The 17,394-nt window shown below is 38.4% G+C and overlaps 1 protein-coding gene across 1 annotated transcript; it reads left to right on the top strand.

Moving 5' to 3' along the window:
• The first annotated feature begins 2,909 nt into the window (after positions 1-2,909).
• Positions 2,910-17,021, top strand: LOC124391188 (histone-lysine N-methyltransferase PRDM9-like). The gene is made up of 11 exons (XM_046857602.1): positions 2,910-3,079; positions 5,558-5,694; positions 9,338-9,431; positions 9,560-9,670; positions 10,458-10,729; positions 10,813-10,880; positions 10,980-11,168; positions 14,187-14,259; positions 14,904-14,984; positions 15,069-15,162; positions 15,469-17,021. Exons 2-11 carry the CDS (start codon positions 5,623-5,625, stop codon positions 16,197-16,199), a joined length of 1,785 nt encoding a protein of 594 aa, XP_046713558.1. The 5' UTR covers positions 2,910-3,079; positions 5,558-5,622; the 3' UTR covers positions 16,200-17,021.
• The last annotated feature ends 373 nt before the right edge of the window (positions 17,022-17,394 follow it).

Genomic DNA, 17,394 nt, shown 5'->3' with positions numbered 1-17,394 from the left:
ATTTTAAGCAAACAAAAAAAAGGCACACAAAGTAATTATAATTTTTATTTTATAAAAAAAAAAAAGGCCCTGCAAAAATATATAGAGAGAGTTCCTTAGCCTAGCGCGGCACAGAACAGAATGTACTTAAGCGTCTCTAGCAATTAGGCTAACTTCTGGAGAATTCTATCATCTCTGGCAATTAGGCTTACTTATCTACTGCCTACTATTCCTGAACCAGCTTGACTCCACCGTAGAAAAGGGCAATTCATATTTCACTATAAATTTAGTGACAGCCCTATGGTGCTTTGCTGTTTTTTCAGGGGTCATCTTCCTACGCATCACTATGGTAAATAGACTGCTCCTGGGTGTCTGAGACTGGGTCTCTCTCATTCTTCATCCTTTGAAGCCTAGCCCAAAATGTGGTTGACTGATTGCACACACCTCATACACGCATGGATATCGTACGTCGAGCAAACATCGGGCATGTGATGACATCAGTTAGGACGGAAAATGACAAGCAGTAACTTCTAAGTCACCATTAACACCGAAGTTTACGGAGATAAAACAACACAAGTATCAAAAACAGAACTGTTTGTCCTGAAGCTTATCATTATTCCGGTACTGACTCAATTATATCTTCTTCTTCTTCTTTCTGCTTTTCCCATTAGGGGTCGACACAGCGGATCATCTATCTACATACCCCTCTGTCCTCTACATCTGCCTCTTTCAACCCAACTACCTGCATGTCTTTCCTCACCACATCCATAAACCTCCTCCTTGGCCTTCCTCTTTTCCTCCTTTCTGGACGCTCCATCCTCAACTATATACCAGTCCAAAAAAATATTGGTACTCATCCCTAAACAGGACTGGCTAATATGTGCCAACACAAAGAAGCTGGCCATTTAGGAAATGTTCTGGCACACATTGTTATTGTTACCTACTGTATCAAAAGGGGTCTGCTTAGGATTAATGTCTAATTAGAGAGCAGTGGTGGATGAAGTACACAAAGCATGTACTTAAGTTACAGTAGAGATATAGTAGGTTAAATATGTCTCCAGTAAAAGTTTAAACTTTGACTTAAGTAAAAGTACAAAATGATTTGCCTTCAAATGTACTTTTATTTATTATTATTATTTATTACAAGTACTATTATTTATTATGGATAAAATGTAATATATTTTTTTTTTATCACAAGACTCTTGCTTAATCAACTCAGTTTATTGAAAAAGTCTAAAAACATTGTTAAATGAGCCCACAAGTGTCATGGCAAGTTCGAGTCAGGAGTTTCTTCCATCATTTATTCCTCTCAAAATGTTCTGCTTGGTGTTGAACTGATGCTGAATTCTATTTTGGTGCTTTGTAGATACAACCAACCGGCAATGGCGGTTCCAGCTTGAATGATGCCCAGTGTCTCCCCATTGATTAGTTACAGCTTTGAAAACCTCCTCTTTGCTTCAGCTACCATCACTGGATAAGATAATATTCACTCTAAGATTCACTCTCCTTTTCTTCACTGGCTAGAAGGCAGTATGGTCTGCAAGGGCATAGAGGTTGCAGGATAGTGAACTAAAATCAGCCTGTTTACTTTGTATTATTAAATAGTTGTAGAACAACTGCCTGCCATGAGGAAAGGGCACATGATTTCTGTCTATGATCATATTACCAAATTTGGCAAATAAATCAATTCATTTGCAGCATTCCATGGGGGTGAATCTGTACAATTTTGTTGGACCCATTGATGGTCTGACTAAATGGTAGCCACCTGGTTACTCAACCCAGCTGTTCATATGCCATAATGGAAAGAAATAAGACTCTCCGGATTAAGATGTGACTTGCCCACTGGTTGGAGGATTTCATCATGCTATTGTGTACAGTAGATGTGCTGGACAGCTGTTTCCTACCATACCATGCCATTCTCCTCAGTTACTCAAGAAATGACAAGTTATCCAGCTGCTTTCCACTATCCCATCCAAAGCTTGTGCCATTTCTGTCAAGGTTATTTTGTATTTACTGAAATCAATTTGAAGGCATTATGTCTATTTCTATACTTTCATAAGTTGTCTTAAAGCATAGGGGTAAAAACATTTACTTTTGGGCTGCGGCCTCAATAATTTTTGGCTCATAATAATAATTGTATTGACTTTCATAGTCTGCAGAATTTCTTTTTTTTTTTTTTTTTTACCACGTTCACGTATGCCGGTTTGCCACACATGTAGTTGCAGTTATTTTTTTTATACATTGATAAATTAAGCTCACACTACATTTTTATGTTTATATGTCAGTAATATAATGTATATTAATTAGTATAATGAAACTACAGTTTGCACAACTAGGCGTAACGGTGACACTGATTGTCTCTGCATCATGACACCTGTTAGAGAGTGGGATATATTATGCAGCGAGAGAACATTTTGTCCTCAAAGTTGATGTGTTAGAAGCAGGAAAAATTGGCAAGCGTACAGATTTGAGCGAGTTTGACAAGTAACAAATTGTGATGACTAGACGAGTGGGTCAGAGCATCTCCAAAACTGCAGCTCAATAAGGTGTTCCCTGTCTGCAGTGGTCAGTATCTATTAAAACTGGTCCAAGGAATGAACAGTGGTGAACCGGTGACAGGAGCATGGACGGCCGAGGCTTACTGATGCACGTGGGGAGTGAAGATTGGCCTGTGTCGTCCAATTTAACAGACGAGCTTCTGTAGCTCAAATCGCTGAAGAATATAATGCTGTTAATGCTTGATGGGTGAGGATTGTTTTGGCAGGAATAAAAAGGAACCAACACAATATTAGGCAGGTGTTTATAATGTTATGCCTGATCGGTGTATACAGAAGTTGTGCTATTACAGATAGAATGATGGTTCCAGGCTTCTCCAGCAGGGGCAGTACGCGCTCTTAGTCAGTGATTTACTGTACCGTTAAGGAGAAAGGAAGAAGACGAGCTGTCGGTTTCTTGATAGACAGCTGATCGCTGAGTGAGCTGATCATCTCTACATAAGAATATTTCTGACAGTATTTGTTGTAATGAAGGTTGATCAGGTTAAAAAGGAAAGCTGGCTTTGGTGTGGATTTGTGGACACCGTTCTGCTTTAAAGAATGAGGTCAGTTACACTCACTGCTCTCACTGAGCTGCTCAGTCCTGAACTAAAGCATACATATTAGTATAGTATAAAATATAATACATAGGGTGTAAAATAAGAGCCCACTTTGTGGTGCACTATTTAAAAGAAAAGTCATTGAGAGTTTGATCAGTATCATTAGATTTACATCTGTCAAAAAAAAATTAAAGGAAAGGCACTATTTTGAAAAAAAATGTCATATGGACAGGAAACAGTGTTACACCATACAATGATATTCCTACTCTGTAAATCCTGCACATTCATGACATTAATGAGGGATATAAGGACAATATAAAGGACACAAGGCATAATTATTGTGCAAAATTCTGATTCATTTATAATGCAAATAGAAGAACAGAAAGAAAGAAAGAGAAAGAAAGAAAGAAAGAAAGAAAGAAAGAAAGAAAGAAAGAATGGTGCTTTATTCTTGTCACTTTACAGCACAGTGAAATTCTGGAGTGTTTGCATGTATAATGTGTGCAGTTTGCAATGCAACATCATACTAAGGCATGTGCAAAGTCCTGCAGAGATAAATTGGGTCTATGTTGGGCCCCCTATTGTAATGGGGGGTGTATGCAGATGCAGTCTGCAGTTAACAGTGATATTTGGATTGTGATGCGTGTGAGTGTGTAAATTGTATATAACATTTAACACCACTGAATGAACACGTAACAGCCACACTCGGGAATTTATCTGTTTATCAGCGTAACCGACACCAAAATAAAGATAATAATCATATAAATATTATAATAATTACAATAGTTAGATAGCTTACTTTTTACTCAGCTACATTTAGGGAAATCAGTTGTTCCTAGTATTTCTTTTAGCTGCATAACATTATAATTTATAGTATGTCGTTTATCATAATGTGTGTAGCAACAATATAATTACAGCCTAACTAGTTTAGTTGGATTGTAGTTCAAATTGATTTAGTTACATTTAAGTGAGGTGATGTCATAAAGGTTTTCTGTGATTGTACTGAATAGATCCTGAACTCTAGTCTAGGGAATCTCTAGTACAGCTTAAAAGGCTAATTTAAAATACATATATTATAAGGATATAGATATTTTATGTATCTTTTGGCTACAATGAGCCAAGGAGTTTTATGATTCTTGGTTCTGAGAGTTTGATCAATTGTGCACAATGACGAGTGTATTTAATTGTGCGATAAATGCATTCATGGTGATATTTATACATGAAACTGAGCTCTCAGAACCTATCCAGATTTGTGAACTGCTCTGAGAATATGTCTGAAGCAAAAAGGAGCTTTTTAAAGCTGAAACTAATCAATGGGGGAGACGCTGGGTCATGGCGTGGTTCATTGCCGCTTGATGGTATCTACTGAGCACGAACATACAGTTCAGCATCAGTTTTAGAGCAATAAATGATGGAAAAAAATTCTGACACAAACTTACCACAACACCCGTGTCCTTATGTGTAAATCTTATTTTTAAGTCATTGAAAAGAAGGTTTTAGACTGATGATAATTTTAATAGATATTAATCAGTGTTTAACACATTAATATCATTAGAGTTGATTAAGCAAGAGGACAATAGACAAGAGGATAATAGGACATTATAGTCATAATAATCATAGTCTTTGTATACTTAAGTAAAAGTTTAAAGGAAGCACTTTTACTTTTACTGGAGAAATATTTTACCTACTGTATCTACTGTATATATAAATATGAAAAATAATATATATATATATATATATATATATATATATATATATATATATATATATATATAATGTATAAAGTCAAGTCAAGGGGCTTTTATTGTCATTTTTACTATGTACACAGTAAAAAGAGACAATGTTCCTATGGAACCCTGGTGCTACACTAAACAACAACATAGAGCTACAACACAACACAAGCTATGTAAAGTGCATCGAGTGCATCCTAGTGCAAACAGTGCAGACGAAAAATAGTACAGACAGTGCAGACAGACAACACAAGACAAGACACAAAACCCAAGATAGCGCCAATAAGTAAACCTACTTTGATTATACAGTACTGTGTGAGGAGAACTGTAAAAACTATAACTGGGAGTAAATATAAACAGACACAATGCAGTGCAAAAACAGCAGCAGTCAAGAGGTGCAAAAGACAGCATGTAAACACTATAGTATAATACAGTCAAAGGTGCAAAAATAAATATATATTTATATATGGGAGACAGCAGAAGAAAATTTTTATATTTTTTTTTATAATGCTTAAAATACTTATACATTAAATATTGTCTTTACAACAAATAGTCAGATGGTGGCGCTTAGGTAAATAGAGGATCGGACAAAGTTTTCTTCTCCAATCACATCAACTTCGTTAATAAAGCGATTATTTACAAATTTTTTCATCATGGAATAATTGTTCAGGCTGTAAATATGACACTGATTGATCTTTTTTTTCTGATTAACATTTCTGTTCATTTATTGTGTTGTGTTTGTTCAATTCAAAAGCATGCACAGGAGGAAAGTTTGATTGCAGTGGAAGAGTGAAACGTGAGGACTTTATATTATCTGTGATGGACTCAGAAGAGGGTGGACTGTGCTCTGTGGGAGAAACTCCACACAATCCTGCTACACCGCATTTACAGGTAATGTGCTTATAAGAGGTTATTTATACATTTTTCAAAGCTTTAAAACTGAATGTCTGTACATTTGAGCACAATAATGTTTTACAACACCTCGGTCGGGTACTGACCCAATTCATTTTACATTTTACTGTTTTTCTATCATTTGTAAATAAGGACCCAAGAAAAATATATTACTCCCCCAGGGGTAATCTTTGCCATCAGCTTAATTTTTTCAGGGAGACACGAGTTCCCCATTTCAGGAGCTTCATGTTTATTGGCGTGTGTAAGAGTGCTTTAAGCATCTTTAGACAGTGACTTTTTGTGCTTATTTCATTGTCAACTATAGCAATTGTGGTTCAGTGGTTAAAAATCTGGTTTACTGATCATAACGTCTTGGATTTCAAGCTCCAGCATTGCCAAGCTGCCACTCCTGGGCCTTTGAGCAAAGCCCTCAACCCTCTGTGCTCCAGTGGCTCTGTATCATCACTGACTATGTGCTCTGTCACCAGCTTCCTAAAACCTCTGGAATATATAAAGAAAAAACTTCACTGTGCTATAACATACATGTGATAAGTTAAAAGCTGCTTTATCTTCACCTTTATCCAGTTCCAAATTATATACACTGAATACACATTGTGTACACTGAGCATAAATAGTAGACTGCAGAAATTGTGCTCTAGGTAAAAATGGCAATAGACTATAAGCACACTCAGCAGTGTGTATCGAGTCTGGTTGGAATAGTGTCAAAAGTACATCACAGGAAGGTTGCCTCTAGTCTCTGATACAGATATCTCTGGCCAAATCTCATCAATTTCTAGCCACCACAGGCAGACCTGGTTATCACACTGCCTCCTGAATGGTGGGGATTCAAGCTTGGTTAAAGAGTTCAGAACATTCATCCTTTATCCAGCACAATATAGAACTGCATTTAAGAAGGTTAGAAAGACACCCTAATAATAGGTCTGAAACCCTGCTGCAGAGGTTGGTTCAGTATGAAAAGAAAGCATGAGACAAGTACATGTAATTGAGTAAACCCAGTTATTGTAAATAGATTATTAATAGTAATAACATTTGACAAGTTTAAATCCAGGAAGCTTTTCCTTCCAAATACATACATCATTCTCAAGAGTACTGGTGTTCCCCAACCTGGTATTACTAAGCATCTTCATATTTCATGGGATACCAAAAAGAGGAGAGAGACCACCAATGTAGTGGAGCCAGTACTATTTCAGACAAATGTATACTCTGTTCTTCTTGCATCAGGGTGGAATCAGAGCTAGCATAGGTGTGAATAATTTTAAAACTAGATTTTATATACAGATTATGCATATATATATATATATATATATACAGTGGAACCCACTTATCTCGACCTCGGTTATCTCGACAACCCTATTAAGTTGACGTTTTTGAAGTGGAACCGCCAAATTCTCGCTTTGTCTTAGCATTTTCTCATTGGTTATGTCGATTCTTTTATGTCGCCGAACCCTAATATCTCGAGCACAAGGGGGGGCAAATTTGCCACTTAACGTCGGTTATTCTTTCGGCGCTGTGCAGCCGCAGAAGAACTCGCGAAAGTGGTGAAAAAATCAAGCCTTACAGATGCTTCAGGTGTAGGATACTTTTCAGAGCTGTGTGTCAGAGTGAAATGATTGGAGAATTTAATGTCGACACTTGTTAGCTTTTTGTAAAAACGAACTACACCCCACACGTTTCTAGTGATTTTGTGAGCGATCTTTGTGTTTGTAATGTTGGAGAATATAATAAAGGTTTGTATTGAGAATCAACGGTGGTTTGTATTGTATACTGGTGAATCTCTGCTGTTAGTTGGTGCACATATGCCTTTTGTTGTTAAATATTATGCGATGAACGGAAGGCGAAAGCCGAAGTGAAAGCAAAACAGTTTATTGCAACACAGGGCAAAGCCAAACACAAACACTCGCCTTGAAAGTGAATATTGCGGTGGTGCGCTCTGGGAGCGCGGTCCACTAACACTGAAAAGAGGCAGTCTGTATATATAATCCACGGGTGCGCTTGGTAGAAGCGCGGCGCTGAACAGCACACGGGAGAACGTGGGATGAGCAGCAAAAGCATAGAATGAACAACGGCAGGATCGGGGGGGAATCCGCGATGCGCTTTGGGAAGAAAAGAGCAGCCGTTGAGAGAGTGCCGGTGGGAAGACACGTACCGGGATACGCATGAGCGATAACAACAACCGCCGTGAACCAACATATACCAACAATAACGGACGGTGAGAGTGTGGAAATGAGGGGTTAAAATAGGAGCTGGTGATGAGTGCTAAATGTGCGCGATTGAAGCAGGGAGCTTCAGAGAAAGCGGAGGTTTGACAGCCGCCGAAGGGGGCGTGGCAGGTGGTTTCCTGACAGTTAACAAACATGTATGTACAATCGCGGCAACGCTGTTGTGTAAAAAAACCTCAAAAAACACGTGCATGTACATTCTCATTTAATAATGCACATCATGTACATAAAGAAATTTCAAGCACGTTAATATATTGCCACCATATTGATTTTCGTTTATCTCGATCATCGGTTATCTCGATGCTTTTTGGCGACCCCCTAGGACATCGACATAACCGGGTTCCACTGTATATATATATATATATATATATATATATATATATATATATATATATATATATATATGCATTATAGAAACTATTGTCTTTCACAGCTTGATGAAGCTCTGCTAATCTTTACTTCTGAGAGATCTGGGATACATTTTTTATACCCAATCTTCTTACTGACCTGTTGTCAATTAACCTAATTAGTTGCAAAATATTTCTCCAAAGGTGTTTTGCAGCTATCAAATTCAAAATGGCTTTATTGTTTTCCCTCAAAATAATATATAGTGCAACCTCAATACTAAAATCAAATAATAAATAGAATAAAATGAAATAGATTTTTAAACATTTTTATGTAATTTAGTCAAGTCAAGTTTATTTGTATAGCGCTTTTCACAACAGACATTGTCTCAAAGCAGCTTTACAGAAATCAACAGTCAAGGTGAATGGTGTGTATTTATCCCTGATGAGCAGCCGTGGCGACTGTGGCAAGGAAAAACTCCCTTAGATGTAATGAGGAAGAAACCTTGAGAGGAACCAGACTTAAAAGGAAAACCCATCCTCATTTGGGTGACAACAAGAGTTTGATCATAAATCTTTCAACAATACAGAACACTGGAGAGTGAGAACTAACATGAGCACTGGAGTATAAGATTATAAGTAATGTTCTTTCAACAGTCTTTGGTATAAAAGTAGGAGCTACTGAGCTCAACATTTGTGATCATCACAGATCCAGCATCAGCTTCTCCATGCCAGAGCCTTTAAACACTCCAGGAGGTCCAATGTCAAAACTCCACACATGCAGTGGGATCCAATTGGCACTGGTACGTCTCTAGATGGTTAGTACAAACTCTGTTCTGAAAAAGTTACTCTATCAGATTTTTCACGAGTTACTTTCAGTCCGGTTCCAAATGAAAAGTCGCCAACTATCGAGGTCATGAGTGTCAAGGTCGCGAGTATCGAGGTTCCACTGTATATTCTCAGTTTAAACATTTGCTTTTTTTTGCATTCTGTTTTAATTACATTTTACACAGTGTCCCAACTTAAAAAACTTAAGTATTTTTGCTATTTGACCATCAGCATTCTGAAGGTGTGCAAAAAGAGGATCAACAGGATATAATATTTCTGAAGAAACCTATAAAAGAGGAACAATCCGAAGATGAAGATGACCTCTGTAAGACCGCACTACAGTCCAGTCTGGGCTAAACGATCCTAGGTTTTATTTCTAATGAGTATAACGTACATTTCTTTTACGTCACCATTTAAAATGACAATTTTTGTATGTAAATGTTGGCATACCAGATGGAGGTACACCGAGCTCTGTGAGCTGTATCACCCATGTTGATCAGCAGGATGGAGAATTCCACATGAAGCCTTTAATAAAGGAGGAAGCTAAAGACGACTGCTACCTGTGTAAGACAACATTGCACCTTAGATTCCAGGGGGGCAAAATGAGTATTTTGTACACCATTTTCACTTCAAGTTAAATTTTTTAATACGAAAGTATTAAGAGGCCAATATATTCCGTAAGTAAGTAATTTGGGCAGCAGATTGTGCTGCAACTCTCTAGTGCTGGAAAGTCTAGAATAGTAACACAGTAACTCGTAATGCCCAAGATTTGTTGTTTCGGGCTGTCCCAGACAAAAGACAATCAACGTAAAAACAATAGTGCCAATTTTTTCGTTTATTGTTTTTAAACGGTGGTCCTGAAACATAATTGGTTCAATGATGGCCAACATTGTGAGTTTAACTTCGATATCGTTAGCATAACTATTCAGGCTAGGCTTACATTTATATGTACTTATCTCAAATTCCATTAGAAAAATTGGTGTCCCAAGAGGGCCTCTTTTTTTTTTTTAGTAAACAACAAAAGCACAATTTCCGAAGCTTAATTCATCTTGTGCTATTGGTTTGCCACTATTGCATGCTGATGCCACCTTGTTAGTATAGTAGCATAAAACATCCTCCTCTTACAGTCTACATACATGTTGTACCCAAGTTTCTTAGATCCATGTGATTTGATTTGTTATAATTTAATAAGATGGCTAAAGTCACACAGTTTTTAGAAAGCACAATTTAAATGTTGTTGGATTTTGTTTAAACTATTTTAGTTCATAAGACACTTCCTGAAACGTTTTTGATTAAGGCTTGTTATAACTTGGATATAATGCATATCCTTTGCTGCCTGCTTTCCTTCCAGACTGTGAGGATTGTGGATCTTTCTTCATCAACAAGTGTGAGATTCACGGTCCAGCTCTCTTTATCCCTGATACCCCTGTTCCTCTGGGAGTTTCTGACCGAGCCAGGCAAACACTTCCACCTGACCTAGTGGTCCAGGAGTCCAGTATTCCTGATGCAGGCCTGGGAGTGTTTAATATGGGAGAGACCATTCCAGTTGGTGCACACTTCGGCCCTTATCAGGGAGACGTAGTAGACTGTGAGGAAGCTATGAACAGTGGCTACTCCTGGGTGGTTAGTTGTTTTCCTAATCATTCATGACACATTCGTTATTGTCATTCTGTTTTCTACTGTTATTTACATAAACATTTTGGCAGATATACGAGGGAACACAGTCTGAGAGATATGTAGATGCCAACAGGGAGATGCATGCTAACTGGATGAGGTGAGGAAGACTGCTGGCACTCAATCTTTCCCTCTTGTTTTTTCTCTTTTTGTGTAATTCATTTCTCTTATTCTTAATCGTTCTTGGTCATTCGTTCAGGTATGTGAATTGTGCTCGAAATAACGAAGAGAGTAATCTTGTGGTATGCCAGTATCAAGGGGGGATTCTGTTCCGTTGTTGTCGACACATCGAACCAGGACAGGAGCTCTTGGTGTGGTACACAGAGGAGTACACAAAATCTCAGCATTCCATTCGAACACCTCTGGAACAAAAAGTGCTCTACAGATGGTAATGTACAACCATAATAATTTCATTTGGTAAATGTATTTTTTTGTGGTAAAAAAAGGTACTGATTTATGGTGAGGAGGCCTGGGGTGCAATCAGCATTTTAATTCATCAGAAAGGTGTTTAGTAGGGTTGAGGTCAGAGCTCTACAGCAGGCCACTGAAGCAAAAGGTAAATTTAATGCTACCGTATCCAAAGGCATCCTATAAAATTCTGAGCCTCCAACCTCGTGGAACGAAACCAACAGTTCAATATTAGACGTTTGACACCACTGAGACTGCTATGATGTGATTTGATTTCAGATTCTTAAGTCGTTATGTGACCAACTTTTTTCAAAATTTCAAGTAGACTGTTAATTTGCAAATAAACTTTTACAATTATGATTATATCGTGTAGAAAAGGACAATTTTGAAGTGTCAGCATTCCAATCAAATCACTTTGTGAGTCTATTGAATTATTTATGTAATAAATTGTAAAATATGAATGTGTTTTTTACACCAGTTGTTTGTCCTTTTTTCGGTTATGATTAAAAAAATTTTGATCAAATTTCATTTTATTTGTTTAATTTTTACATTTTATATGAAAGAACCATACTTGTTGTTTACCCTGACATCAAGATAAATTTTTACACCATTCTATAAATTGACTTACAATTGCATTTATGGCTTCTGCCTTTATCCAGAGTGACATAGAATTATCTTATTTTACACCTGAGTTAAGAGTTAAGGGCCTTGCTCAAGTGGGCAGCAGTGGCAACTTGGTCGTAATGGTATATAAACTAATGACCTTCCTAAAAATCCAATGCCTTAACCACTGAGCTTCCAATTCTCAGTTCCCTGTCCCTGTTTCCACAGACCTGGCATGAGCTTTGTGGTCTCTATTTAGATTGTTGTTTAGCAGATCCTCAATGACTCAAGCTTGGAGTATGTCAAGTCTAGTCTAGTGTCTTAAGGTAAACCCAAAACCCTGTCCAAAATGTCTAAATAAAATAAAACTTATTTATGACAAAGCGATGGAAATTTTGTGAGCTCAAATCCAAGACTTCCAGAAATATAATGTTCACTTTATGATTCCTCAGTAAGACTTTTAAAGCTTTGTTTGTATCCTACCTCATTTGTAAGTCTCTTTGGATGAAAGAGTCTGCCAATTGAATAAATGTATGATTCATTTGAGTTAAGATTGTGCAGCCAAACATCCACTGCTGCACTGTGAAATGTAGATGTCTAAACAAAGGCACATCTGAGAGTATCAACTCACTCTCTCTACTAATATATCATAACCTTGCTGTGTGTTTTTACTCCAAATAGCCAACTGAGATGGGTGGAATAGAATGGAAGCTAGTGCACTGAACATAATCTTTAATTCAGGCTTCAGGAAAGAAAAGATAAAATAGTAATGTCATTTTTGAGTCAAAGCCATAAAAGATGTAATTTATTAGTCATCTGATTTAAAATGGGAAAATAATAATCATGAAGAGGATTTCAAGGGTCTATTTAAATGTTGCCACGTGTGCACATAAGCTGTCCTAATCATGAATGAATCTGCCCTATTTAGGCAGTTACTGCTCTTTCAAGTTTCGTAGGCTAATATCCATTCCACCAACATGACCTGTTTATGTTGTCCAGAGAAACTGTTCTTGATTAATGGAACATCTTTTGGGATCGAGTTAAATTTTCATTCTCTGGTATTTGGTGCAGATTTCCAGTTTCAGTCATGTGCTGAATAATAAAAGCGTCCAGTTATAGCATTCATCATTCAGCATAAGAACATGTGTGCCTTGAGAACAAACATTTGATTTTTGATTGTATTTGTCAGAACATTCATCACCCAGATCAAGACTTGCAGAACAGGGAAATGAGTTTTTAAAAATGAATCGGACAATATATTCATAGACCAAAATGAGTAGTCTTCATCAGTGTGGTAACTGCTCCCAATCATACTGTGCAAAAGTTTTAGGCAGTTGTGAAAATTGTTGCAAATTGAGAATGCTAAAAAAAAAAAGTGTTTATTTGTATTTTTTTAAAGTAACAAAATGGAAAGTAAATGAACAGAAAAAAAAAAATCCAATTTAAACAGTATTTGGTGTGACCACCCTATCAATTCTTACTGTTGCACACTTTGTACCCTTGCACAAAGTCAGGGATTCTGTAGGATCAGAGTCTGGTGTATGAGTAAACAATTATGCCAAGCAGGTGGTAATGATCATAAATGTTATATGTTGGTTATAACAGTCATCAATTGATACAGAACCATCTGTGTAGGGGCATATAACTGGGTGAGAACCAGCCAAACTCTGCTACTAGGGTAAGGCTGTGGAAGACAGTATCATGTCACAGGTCATACACTATGGCAACACTTAGCACAGCAACAAGACACAAGGTGATTATACTGTATCAGCAAGGTCTCTCCCAGGTAAAGATTTCTTAGCATATTCGGGTTTTAAGATGTGCTGTTCAAGCTATTTTAAAAAAGCACAAAGAAATGTGCAATGTTGTAGGGTTAGGGTTAGGGTAGACTCGACCCAATGGTAATGACTAAGCAACTCAACTATGCACAAAAACATAGGAACTGTGGAGAAAAAAATAGCAGCAGGTGCTCTGGAGTCAAAATCAGAAATGTTTGGCTGTAGTAAAAAACAGGTTGTGGAGAACATGCTACAGGCAACAGGATGGTGATCAGGATTAATGGTGTCCTCAATGCTGAGAAATACAGAGACACTTAACTATCATGCAATACCATCAGGAAGGCATGTGATTAGTCCCAAATTTATTTTGAAGCAGAACCCCAAACAAATGTCTTTATGTTTTTTGGCTCCTACAGAGCCCTAATATCAACATCATTAGATCTGTCTGGGATTGCATATAGAAACAGAAGGATTTGGTTGCCTCCACAGAAGATCTGTAGTTAGTTCTCCAACATTTTAGTCGATCCCCCCCACACACATGTTTCTGTTCGTGTCCCTCTCTCTCTCTTGGCTCCTTTCCCTTGTCTCCTGCAGCTCCACTCTCCATTCACAAACAGGTGCTTGGCCACACTCCCTGCTGCCACATACCCCCATCGCCCGACTCGTCTGCAGCCGACTGTCTCCAATAACGTGAAAGGAAATCAGACGTAGCCCCTGATCTTTGAACACCTTAAACTTACAGCTGACGTGCCAGATACCACTCAGTGATCTGTGCGTTAGTATTTTTCATGCAATTAAGCGATTGGAGTGGGTTATTATCCGAACAGAAAGTAAAGGCCAGTCAAGGCGGGCCAATTAATTCCCAAAATTAGTAGATGGGCAAGTACAGGATTAACCGCCACCTCGATTCTATACTTTAATCTCCAAAATGAACAGTGCTGGCCACTAGAAAACATTTGGAGTTATTCCCATGCACATACCTCACCCTGATTCAGCATTCAGTATTCAAAGCCTCGTGCCAAACCAGGCTTTGGTGGATGGCAGTCTGATTACAGCCCAAATCCACCAAAGCCTGGTGTGTATCCTCGGATACTCACCGGAATGTGGTACATTCCTGCTTGATTGAGGGCAGTCTGTGGCATGTTCGGGATCCGAACTATCACCCCTGAGTCCATTTTGGGGCATTGGTCCTGGAAATGCCTTGGGCGGAGAGTTGGGCCTCTCCAGAGAGGAGCGGTAGAAGGCAGAGCACCATTTCAAAGCTGGTCAGTTCCATGCACTTGAACAGTTCAAGAAACGCCTCCGGCATTATCCTGTGGCCCCATCTTGTTAAGTGGGACGTGATCCTGCGCTGTGTGCACCTGGAGGATGGCCTGGTGTTGGGCCTGTTGGAGTTTGGCTTTAACCACTTCTCTGTACGTTTCTCTCCATATTGTCTCTTTTTTTCCTCTTCCCTTTTCACTGCAATAGAGAACACAAATTAGTCAGATTCCCAACAGGTGTGTGATTCTCACCACTGGTCTCCTCCAGCTCCGCCCTCCATTCACAAACCAGCGATTATCCTTGCCCCGCCTCCCCCGCCACTGCCACAGGGTGATCATAACAAATATTGAGTTGACTGGGTTTTCTCTTCTGTTCATTAACTTTCCATTTTGTTAAATGATAAATGTAAATTATTAACACGTTTTTTAAAGCATTCTTTACAGCATTTTTTCACAAGGGCATAAAACACGGTAATGTTATTTCTCTAGAGTTAGGCTCATGGCATTCATCATCGTTTTTGTCAACTTTTGTGTAATTGTAGCTTTCCGTCAAGGTTCATGTTTCAAGTCGGGAGTGTCATCCACATATGCATAGGTAGAGCATTTCACATGTTGTCTTTTTTTCCCTTTGTTCCAGAAACACAAACTGAAACAAACCAGTGGATTTGCACGCAAGACAAGCCGCATCAGTGCTTGCAGTGTGGTAAGAGATTTACAGAGAGAAGTACTCTCGACAAACACAAGCGAATCCATACCGGGGAGAAACCATATCACTGCTCAGAGTGTGGGAGGAGTTTTTCCCAGCTGAGCACTCTCCAACGGCATCAGCGCATCCACACCGGCGAGAAACCGTTTCGGTGCTCAAACTGCGGAGACCAATTTTCGAATCAGAGTAATCTCCAACGACACCAACGCGTCCACACCGGAGAGAAACCATATAACTGTTCAATGTGTGGGATGAATTTTACACAACGGAGTACTCTCCAGCGACACCAGCGCATCCACACCGGAGAGAAACCGTATCACTGCTCAATGTGTGGGAAGGATTTTACACAACGGAGTACTTTCCAGCGACACCAGCGCATTCATACTGGTGAGAAACCGTATCAGTGTTCTCACTGTGAGGAGAGATTTACTCAACAGAGCCTGCTCCAGTCACACCAACGCCTTCACACTGGAGAGAAGCCTTATCACTGTCCAGAGTGTGGGAAACAATTTACTGAGAAAAGTTCTCTTAAGATACACCAGCGCATCCACACAGGAGAGAAACCATATTACTGCTCACAGTGTGGACGAAGCTTTACTTTCTCAAGTTCTTTTAGTACACACAAGTGCACAAACTCAAAACTGTCACTTTGCAACACATAGTTTTTTTCCAGTTTATACAAATGTTATATTTTTGGTTTTGCATGATTTGTGCAATATCCTTGCCAATTTTTTTTATCAAAAGGGGTCTTCTTTGGAGTGATGCCTCATTGGAGAGTGCTAGGGGATCCAGGATGGTTAACTGAAATTGCTGCTTTTAAATCTTTTAAGTCTTTTTGTTCTGATGTACCACATCAGTAAAAGTATAAACTTAACTTAAATGAACTTGCCGCATTCCATACGGGTGAACCTGAAATTTTGTTGTACCCAATGCATGTCTTACTGAACAGTGGCTGTCTGGTTCTCAGCCCAGCTGTTCATCTGCCATGATAGAAGGAAATATGAGACTCTCTGGTTTTAGAAGTGACTTGCCCACTGTGTAGTGGATGTCATTGTGTCATCATGTCATTGTGTACAGTGGATGTACTGGACACCCGTTACCATATCATGCCACTCTCCTTCTCATAAATATTACTAGAAGATTTGAAGAAGAAGTCTCATGGCTTGCCAGCTACTTAAAATGACAAGTTATCCAGCTGCTTTTCTCTAACCCTATTGGTAATGAGGGGTAAAACAGAAAGCTTGAACAGAAACTCTTTTCAAAGAATACATATATTCGTTTTTGTCAAACAAAAACTTTCATCGGCTGTCTTACAGTTTGGCGGTGAAAACATTTACCTTCATGCAACATTTACTTTCGGCCCATGGCCATAATCATTTTTGGCCCTTCATAGGAAAATGTTTCCTATGGCACCTCTGCCCAAACCCAAACCTCTACAGCAACAGACAGAATAAAAACTTTTTAATGTTTATTTATTTTATTGATTTCTGCATAATGTGTTTTATTTTTTACAAATGATGACAAAACCTCTGTCTATGCCGGTTTCCCGCACTTGTTTCAGTTGCGGTTTTTTCAATGCATCGATAAATTAAGCTCTTATTGATACTGCATTATGGTGAGTTACAGTAAGTCACAGTTTTTAATATATAGTTTGCCATAAATGAATAATTCAATCATATTATATGTATAGTAGTAGTATGATATACTACTAAATATGATATGGACATTAACCCTCTCTCCAAAAAAAACAAACAAAAAAGCCTGTTAAACTGCTCCTCCAGCAGGGGGCAGTGCATAATTCCCAGTGATTTACTGTACAGTTAAGGGGAAAGAGAAGACGACGAGCTGTATGTTTTT

This window comes from Silurus meridionalis, chromosome 9, assembly GCF_014805685.1.
Source record: "Silurus meridionalis isolate SWU-2019-XX chromosome 9, ASM1480568v1, whole genome shotgun sequence".
NCBI classification, from domain to species: Eukaryota; Metazoa; Chordata; class Actinopteri; order Siluriformes; family Siluridae; genus Silurus; species Silurus meridionalis.
Note: the sequence above shows the minus strand (reverse complement) of the source record. Positions and strands in the feature narration are given on the sequence as shown.